The following is a 9792-nucleotide window of genomic DNA, read 5'->3' on the forward strand; positions in this document are numbered from 1 at the left end:
CCACAGTACTGCTGCCGTAGTACTACCATACTGCCACAGTACTGCTGCCGTATTACTACCATACTGCCACCGTAATTCTGCCGTAGTACTACCATACTGCTACCGTAATTATGCCGTAGTGCTACCATACTGCCACAGTACTGTTGCCGTAGTACTACCATACTGCCACAGTACTGCTGCCGTATTACTAACATACTGCCACCGTAATGCTGCCGTAGTACTACCATACTGCCACCGTAATTCTGCCGTAGTGCTACCATACTGCCACAGTACTGTAGCCGTAGTACTACCATACTGCCACAGTACTGCTGCCGTATTACTACCATACTGCCACACTACTGCTGCCGTATTACCACCATACTGACACAGTACTGCTGCCGTATTACTTCCATACTGCCACAGTACAACTGCTGTAGTACTACCATACTGCCACAGTACTGTTGCCGTATTACTACCATACTGCTGCCGTGTTACCACCATACTGCCACAGTACTGCTGCCGTAGTACTACCATACTGCCACCGTAATGCCGCCGTAGTGCTACCATACTGCCACAGTACTGTTGCCGATTACTAACATCAACAGGATCGTGAATTAGCATGCTTCGTAACTATCTGGATTGGGTTTGGAAGCATAAGTGAAAACGCACGATATTGTCGTGAGAGTTCATCAGATAAAATAGCATCACCTTATTTTTCAAGAACTCTGAAGCTGTTTAAACTATATCATTTCACTTCCGGTTGTGAAATCGAACCCAAGTCGTTTAGGTGAATGGCGATGCCACATGCCCAATATCAGGTCTCTTAGTTTCTTGGTTATTAGAAAGATGTTGTTTAAAAAGGCAGATATTACACCATGCTTTTTGCTTACTTGCATTTCAGGCAGGTCAGCTAAAAAATTACAGTATCCAAATATACATATAATACAGAAAGTTGATCTCTAAGATATCACAAATTACACTGAAAACAAATAACAAAACTTAAAACACACCAACCTGTAGCAGTTGTTGTAGGGACATCAGTGGTTGTTGTCGGGACATCTGTGGTTGTTGTAGGGACATCGGTGGTTGTTGTAAGGACAACCGTTGTTGTAGGGACAGCTGTGGTTGTTGTAGGGACATCGGTGGTTGTTGTAGGGACAGCTGTGGTTGTTGTAGGGACATCGGTTGTTGTTGTAGGGACATCGGTGGTTGTTGTAGGGACAGCTGTGGTTGTGGTAGGGACATCGGTGGTTGTTGTAGGGATATCGGTGGTCGATGGAACTGTAGTGGTTACAGGAGCGACAGTTGTCGTAGGAGCTTTAGTGGTTGTAAGACCGCTACTGGTAGTCTCTGTAAGACCGACAGTAGTTGAAGGACCGGTAGTCGTTGGCTGTGTAGAACCAGAAGTGGTTGAAGGACCGGCAGTCGTTGACTGTGTAAAACCAGAAGTGGTTGAAGGACCGGTAGTCGTTGACTGTGTAGAACCAGAAGTGGTTGAAGGACCGGTAGTCGTTGACTGTGTAGAACCAGAAGTGGTTGAGGGACCGGTAGTTGTTGACACAGTAGAACCAGAAGTGGTTGAAGTACCGGTAGTCGTTGACACAGTAGAACCAGCAGTGGTTGAAGGACCGGTAGTCGTTGACACAGTAGAACCAGCAGTGGTTGAAGGACCGGTAGTCGTTGACTGTGCAAAACCAGAAGTGGTTGAAGTACCGGTAGTCGTTGACTGTGTAGAACCAGAAGTGGTTGAAGGACCGGTAGTCGTTGACACAGTAGAACCAGAAGTGGTTGAAGGACCAGTAGTTGATGACTGAGTAGAACCAGAAGTGGTTGAAGGACCGGTAGTCGTTGACTGTGTAGAACCAGAAGTGGTTGAAGGACCGGTAGTCGTTGACTGTGTAGAACCAGAAGTGGTTGAAGGACCGGTAGTTGTTGACTGAGTAGAACCAGAAGTGGTTGAAGGAGCGGTAGTCGTTGACTGTGTAGAACCAGAAGTGGTTGAAGGACCGGTAGTTGTTGACTGTGTAGAACCAGAAGTGGTTGAAGGACCGGTAGTTGTTGAGTGTGTAGAACCAGAAGTGGTTGAAGGACCGGTAGTTGATGACTGAGTAGAACCAGAAGTGGTTGAAGGACCGGTAGTTGTTGAGTGTGTAGAACCAGCAGTGGTTGAAGGACCGGTAGTCGTTGACACGGTAGAACCAGAAGTGGTTGAAGGACCGGTAGTTGTTGTCACAGTAGAACCAGAAGTGGTTGAAGGACCGGTAGTTGTTGTCACAGTAGAACCAGAAGTGGTTGAAGGACCGGTAGTTGATGACTGAGTAGAACCAGAAGTGGTTGAAGGACCGGTAGTCGTTGACACAGTAGAACCAGAAGTGGTTGAAGGACCGGTAGTTGATGACTGAGTAGAACCAGAAGTGGTTGAAGGACCGGTAGTCGTTGACTGTGTAGAACCAGAAGTGGTTGAAGGACCGGTAGTTGTTGACTGTGTAGAACCAGAAGTGGTGGAAGGACCGGTAGTTGTTGACTGTGTAGAACCAGCAGTGGTTGAAGGACCGGTAGTCGTTGACACAGTAGAACCAGAAGTGGTTGAAGGACCGGTAGTCGTTGACACAGTAGAACCAGAAGTGGTTGAAGGACCGGTAGTTGTTGTCACAGTAGAACCAGAAGTGGTTGAAGGACCGGTAGTCGTTGACACAGTAGAACCAGAAGTGGTTGAAGGACCGGTAGTCGTTGACTGTGTAGAACCAGAAGTGGTTGAAGGACCGGTAGTCGTTGACTGTGTAGAACCAGAAGTGGTTGAAGGACCGGTAGTCGTTGACTGTGTAAAACCAGAAGTGGTTGAAGGACCGGTAGTCGTTGACTGTGTAGAACCAGAAGTGGTTGAAGGACCGGTAGTCGTTGACTGTGTAGAACCAGAAGTGGTTGAAGGACCGGTAGTCGTTGACTGTGTAAAACCAGAAGTGGTTGAAAGACCGGTAGTCGTTGACTGTGTAGAACCAGAAGTGGTTGAAGGACCGGTAGTTGTTGACTGAGTAGAACCAGAAGTGGTTGAAGGACCGGTAGTTGTTGACACAGTAGAACCAGAAGTGGTTGAAGGACCGGTAGTTGTTGAGTGTGTAGAACCAGCAGTGGTTGAAGGACCGGTAGTTGTTGACTGTGTAGAACCAGAAGTGGTTGAGGGACCGGTAGTTGTTGACACAGTAGAACCAGAAGTGGTTGAAGGACCGGTAGTCGTTGACTGTGTAGAACCAGAAGTGGTTGAAGGACCGGTAGTTGTTGACTCAGTAGAACCAGAAGTGGTTGAAGGACCGGTAGTCGTTGACAGTGTAGAACCAGAAGTAGTTGAAGGACCGGTAGTTGTTGACTCAGTAGAACCAGCAGTGGTTGAATGACCGGTAGTTGTTGACACAGTAGAACCAGGAGTGGTTGAAGGACCGGTAGTCGTTGACTCAGTAGAACCAGAAGTGGTTGAAGGACCGGTAGTCGTTGACTGTGTAGAACGAGAAGTGGTTGAAGGACCGGTAGTCGTTGACTGTGTAGAACCAGAAGTGGTTGAAGGACCCGTAGTCGTTGATACAGTAGAACCAGCAGTGGTTGAAGGACCGGTAGTTGTTGACTCAGTAAAACCAGAAGTGGTTAAAGGACCGGTAGTTGTTGACACAGTAGAACCAGAAGTGGTTGAAGGACCGGTAGTCGTTGACTCTGTAGGACCAGCAGTGGTTGTAGGACCGGTAGTTGTTGTCACTGTAGGACCAGCAGTGGTTGAAGGACCGGTAGTCGTTGACTCAGTGGAACCAGAAGTCGTTGAAGGACCGGTAGTCGTTGACACAGTAGAACCAGAAGTGGTTGAAGGACCGGTAGTTGTTGTCACAGTAGAACCAGAAGTGGTTAAAGGACCGGTAGTCGTTGACACAGTAGAACCAGAAGTGGTTGAAGGACCGGTAGTCGTTGACTGTATAGAACCAGAAGTGGTTGAAGGACCGGTAGTCGTTGACTGTGTAGAACCAGAAGTGGTTGAAGGACCGGTAGTTGTTGACTGTGTAGAACCAGAAGTGGTTGAAGGACCGGTAGTTGATGACTGAGTAGAACCAGAAGTGGTTGAAGGACCGGTAGTTGTTGAGTGTGTAGAACCAGCAGTGGTTGAAGGACCGGTAGTTGTTGACTGTGTAGAACCAGAAGTGGTTGAGGGACCGGTAGTTGTTGACACAGTAGAACCAGAAGTGGTTGAAGGACCGGTAGTCGTTGACTGTGTAGAACCAGAAGTGGTTGAAGGACCGGTAGTTGTTGACTCAGTAGAACCAGAAGTGGTTGAAGGACCGGTAGTCGTTGACAGTGTAGAACCAGAAGTAGTTGAAGGACCGGTAGTTGTTGACTCAGTAGAACCAGCAGTGGTTGAATGACCGGTAGTTGTTGACACAGTAGAACCAGGAGTGGTTGAAGGACCGGTAGTCGTTGACTCAGTAGAACCAGAAGTGGTTGAAGGACCGGTAGTCGTTGACTGTGTAGAACGAGAAGTGGTTGAAGGACCGGTAGTCGTTGACTGTGTAGAACCAGAAGTGGTTGAAGGACCCGTAGTCGTTGATACAGTAGAACCAGCAGTGGATGTAGAACCGGTAGTTGTTGTCACTGTAGGACCAGCAGTGGTTGTCGGACCAATAGTTGTTGTCACTGTAGGACCAGCAGTGGTTGTAGGACCAGTAGTTGTTGTCACGGTAGGACCAGCTGTGGTTGTCGGACCGGTAGTTGTTGTCACTGTAGGACCAGCAGTGGTTGAAGGACCGGTAGTCGTTGTCTCTGTAGGACCAGCAGTGGTTGTAGGACCGGTAGTTGTTGTCACTGTAGGACCAGTAGTGGATGTAGAACCAGAAGTGGTTGAAGGACCGGTAGTCGTTGACTCTGTAGGACCAGAAGTGGTTGAAGGACCGGTAGTCGTTGACTCTGTAGGACCAGCAGTGGTTGTAGGACCGGTAGTTGTTGTCACTGTAGGACCAGCAGTGGTTGAAGGACCGGTAGTCGTTGACTCAGTGGAACCAGAAGTGGTTGCAGGACCGAAAGTTGTTGTCACTGTAGGACCAGCAGTGGTTGTATGTGCAGAAGTTGTTGTCACTGTAGGACCAGCAGTGGTTGTAGGACTAGTAGTTGTTGACTCTGTAGGACCAGCAGTGGTTGTCGGACCAGTAGTTGTTGCCACTGTAGGACCAGCAGTGGTTGTAGGTGCAGAAGTTGTTGCCACTGTAGGACCAGCAGTGGATGTCGGACCAATAGTTGTTGTCACTGTAGGACCAGCAGTGGTTGTCGGACCGGTAGTTGTTGTCACTGTAGGACCAGCAGTGGTTGTAGGACCAGTAGTTGTTGTCACTGTAGGACCAGCAGTGGTTGTCGGACCGGTAGTTGTTGTCACGGTAGGACCAGCAGTGGTTGTAGGACTGGTAGTTGTTGTCACTGTAGGACCAGCGGTGGTTGTAGGACCAGTAGTTGTTGTCACGGTATGACCAGCAGTGGATGTAGAACCGGTAGTTGTTGTCACTGTAGGACCAGCAGTGGTTGTCGGACCAATAGTTGTTGTCACTGTAGGACCAGCAGTGGTTGTAGGACCAGTAGTTGTTGTCTCTGTAGGACCAGCAGTGGATGTAGAACCGGTAGTTGTTGTCACTGTAGGACTAGCAGTGGTTGTCGGACCAGTAGTTGTTGTCTCTGTAGGACCAGAAGTGGTTGTAGGACCAGTAGATGTTGTCTCTGTAGGACCAGCAGTGGATGTAGAACCGGTAGTTGTTGTCACTGTAGGACCAGCAGTGGTTGTCGGACCAATAGTTGTTGTCACTGTAGGACCAGCAGTGGTTGTAGGACCAGTAGTTGTTGTCACGGTAGGACCAGCTGTGGTTGTAGGACCGGTAGTTGTTGTCACTGTAGGACCAGCAGTGGTTGAAGGACCGGTAGTCGTTGTCTCTGTAGGACCAGCAGTGGTTGTAGGACCGGTAGTTGTTGTCACTGTAGGACCAGTAGTGGATGTAGAACCAGAAGTGGTTGAAGGACCGGTAGTCGTTGACTCTGTAGGACCAGAAGTGGTTGAAGGACCGGTAGTCGTTGACTCTGTAGGACCAGCAGTGGTTGTAGGACCGGTAGTTGTTGTCACTGTAGGACCAGCAGTGGTTGAAGGACCGGTAGTCGTTGACTCAGTGGAACCAGAAGTGGTTGCAGGACCGAAAGTTGTTGTCACTGTAGGACCAGCAGTGGTTGTATGTGCAGAAGTTGTTGTCACTGTAGGACCAGCAGTGGTTGTAGGACTAGTAGTTGTTGACTCTGTAGGACCAGCAGTGGTTGTCGGACCAGTAGTTGTTGCCACTGTAGGACCAGCAGTGGTTGTAGGTGCAGAAGTTGTTGCCACTGTAGGACCAGCAGTGGATGTCGGACCAATAGTTGTTGTCACTGTAGGACCAGCAGTGGTTGTCGGACCGGTAGTTGTTGTCACTGTAGGACCAGCAGTGGTTGTAGGACCAGTAGTTGTTGTCACTGTAGGACCAGCAGTGGTTGTCGGACCGGTAGTTGTTGTCACGGTAGGACCAGCAGTGGTTGTAGGACTGGTAGTTGTTGTCACTGTAGGACCAGCGGTGGTTGTAGGACCAGTAGTTGTTGACTCTGTAGGACCAGCAGTGGTTGTCGGACCGGTAGTTGTTGTCACTGTACGACCAGCAGTGGTTGTAGGACCAATAGTCGTTGACTCTGTAGGACCAGCAGTTGTTGAAGGTGAAGAAGTTGTTGTCAATGTAGGACCAGCAGTGGTTGTAGGACCAGTAGTTGTTGTCACTGTAGGACCAGCAGTGGTTGTCGGACCAGTAGTTGTTGTCACTGTAGGACCAGCAGTGGTTGTAGGACCAGTAGTTGTTGTCACTGTAGGACCAGCAGTGGTTGTCGGACCAGTAGTCGTTGACTCTGTAGGACCAGCAGTAGTTGTAGGTGCAGAAGTTGTTGTCACTGTAGGACCAGCAGTGGTTGTCGGACCAGTGGTTGTTGTCACGGTAGGACCAGAAGTGGTTGTCGGACCGGTAGTTGTTGTCACTGTAGGACCAGCAGTGGTTGTAGGACCGGTAGTTGTTGTCTCTGTAGGACCAGCAGTGGTTGTAGGACCGGTAGTTGTTGTCACTGTAGGACCAGCAGTGGTTGTAGGACCGATAGTTGTCACTGTAGGACCAGCAGTGGTTGTAGGACCAGTAGTTGTTGTCACGGTATGACCAGCAGTGGATGTAGAACCGGTAGTTGTTGTCACTGTAGGACCAGCAGTGGTTGTCGGACCAATAGTTGTTGTCACTGTAGGACCAGCAGTGGTTGTAGGACCAGTAGTTGTTGTCTCTGTAGGACCAGCAGTGGATGTAGAACCGGTAGTTGTTGTCACTGTAGGACTAGCAGTGGTTGTCGGACCAGTAGTTGTTGTCTCTGTAGGACCAGAAGTGGTTGTAGGACCAGTAGATGTTGTCTCTGTAGGACCAGCAGTGGATGTAGAACCGGTAGTTGTTGTCACTGTAGGACCAGCAGTGGTTGTCGGACCAATAGTTGTTGTCACTGTAGGACCAGCAGTGGTTGTAGGACCAGTAGTTGTTGTCACGGTAGGACCAGCTGTGGTTGTCGGACCGGTAGTTGTTGTCACTGTAGGACCAGCAGTGGTTGTAGGACCAGTAGTTGTTGACTCTGTAGGACCAGCAGTGGTTGTAGGACCAGTAGTTGTTGTCACTGTAGGACCAGCAGTGGTTGTAGGACCAGTAGTTGTTGACTCTGTAGGACCAGCAGTGGTTGTCGGGCCGGTAGTTGTTGTCTCTGTAGGACCAGCAGTGGTTGTAGGACCTGTAGTTGTTGTCTCTGTAGGACCAGCAGTGGTTGTAGGACCAGTATTTGTTGTCACTGTAGGACTAGCAGTGGTTGTAGGACTGGTAGTTGTTGTCTCTGTAGGACCAGCAGTGGTTGTCGGACCAGTAGTTGTTGTCACGGTAGGACCAGCAGTGGTTGTCGGACCGGTAGTTGTTGTCCCGGTAGGACCAGCAGTGGTTGTCGGACCGGTAGTTGTTGTCACTGTAGGACCAGCAGTGGTTGTAGGACCAGTAGTTGTTGACTCTGTAGGACCAGCAGTGGTTGTCGGGCCGGTAGTTGTTGTCTCTGTAGGACCAGCAGTGGTTGTAGGACCTGTAGTTGTTGTCTCTGTAGGACCAGCAGTGGTTGTAGGACCAGTAGTTGTTGTCACTGTAGGACTAGCAGTGGTTGTCGGACCAGTAGTTGTTGTCACTGTAGGACCAGCAGTGGTTGTAGAACCGGTAGTTGTTGTCTCTGTAGGACCAGCAGTGGTTGTAGGACCAGTAGTTGTTGTCTCTGTAGGACCAGTAGTGGTTGTAGGACCGGTAGTTGTTGTCACTGTAGGACCAGCAGTGGTTGTAGGACTAGTAGTTGTTGACTCTGTAGGACCAGCAGTGGTTGTAGGTGCAGAAGTTGTTGTCACTGTAGGACCAGCAGTGGTTGTCGGACCGGTAGTTGTTGTCTCTGTAGGACCAGCAGTGGTTGTCGGACCAGTAGTAGTTGTTGTCACTGTAGAACCAGCAGTGGTTGTAGGACCAGTAGTTGTTGTCACTGTAGGACCAGTAGTTGTTGTCACTGTAGGACCAGTAGTAGTTGTTGTCACTGTAGGACCAGCAGTGGTTGTAGGACCAGTAGTTGTTGTCACTGTAGGACCAGTAGTTGTTGTCACTGTAGGACCAGTAGTTGTTGACTCTGTAGGACCAGTAGTTGTTGTCACTGTAGGACCAGTAGTAGTTGTTGACTCTGTAGGACCAGTAGTTGTTGTCACCGTAGGACCAGTAGTTGTTGACTCTGTAGGACCAGTAGTTGTTGTCACTGTAGGACCAGTAGTAGTTGTTGACTCTGTAGGACCAGTAGTTGTTGTCACTGTAGGACCAGTAGTAGTTGTTGACTCTGTAAGATTAAAACCAACAAATAGTGATAAGTAAGATTTCTATGAGACTCTAGGATTAATTCTTTGTTCGAATGATAACCTGATGTTGATGTCAATAAGGGCTTTTGGTTCAATGTTGTAGGTTTTTTGAGAAATGCCTATGGGACACGATCAGGTCAGGTATTGTGTAATTAATCAGTTATCGCTAAGACAAAATTTCCAAAGCGGTCAATAACATGTGAACTTTGACCTTGGCCAATGATCAATTTTATTTAATCAAAAGGATTAGTTGATGTTACTATGACAAGCTTTTTACTCTCTTAATTTCAAAATTGACATTTGTCTTCAGTGATGAGAACAAGAAGAAGAAGAAGGAGAAGGAGAAGAAGAAGAAGAAGAAGAAGAAGAAGAAGAAGAAGAAGAAGAAGAAGAGCCATGTGTGACGTTAGTCAAAATTGTTGATATCATTTAGAAATCCTATCATCTTTTTTAATCAACAATATTTTGATTACATACCTGAAAAAGTGGTTCCTGGTGTGGTGGTACCTAAAACATCAAATGTTAAAATATAAAAGTTCGAACACAAAATGCCATTAACTGAAAAAAAAACATCTGTTAAACAAACTTGGCTTGATATTCAAAATGAACAATTTTGGTAAGGCATCAACATTTTACTCTAGCGAAAATTTCGAAATAGATAGCGGCCATCAATTGAGGATATAAAGAGATGTGTGCTTATTGATAAACTTAAGTTGTAACAACGACAGTACTTGTTATTATTGTTGGTACATCTGTAGTAGTGGTTACACCAGCAGTACTGGTCGTTGCTGGTACATCTGTAGTAGTGGTAACACCGGCAGTACTGGTCGTTGGTACATCGT

The 9792-nt window shown here is 48.0% G+C and overlaps 1 protein-coding gene across 1 annotated transcript in view; it reads right to left on the minus strand.

Moving 5' to 3' along the window:
• The window catches only part of LOC117342996 (mucin-2-like), a 58536-nt gene that overhangs the window by 36735 nt on the left and 12009 nt on the right, over window positions 1–9792 (minus strand). Inside the window, exons 2-3 of the mRNA XM_033905326.1 lie at window positions 9428–9457; window positions 994–8931 (exon numbers count right to left, since the gene is read on the minus strand). Of these exons, the coding sequence (XP_033761217.1) occupies window positions 994–8931; window positions 9428–9457 (7968 nt within the window). The remainder of the gene's footprint in view (window positions 1–993; window positions 8932–9427; window positions 9458–9792) is intronic.

This window comes from Pecten maximus, chromosome 2, assembly GCF_902652985.1.
Source record: "Pecten maximus chromosome 2, xPecMax1.1, whole genome shotgun sequence".
NCBI lineage: Eukaryota > Metazoa > Mollusca > Bivalvia > Pectinida > Pectinidae > Pecten > Pecten maximus.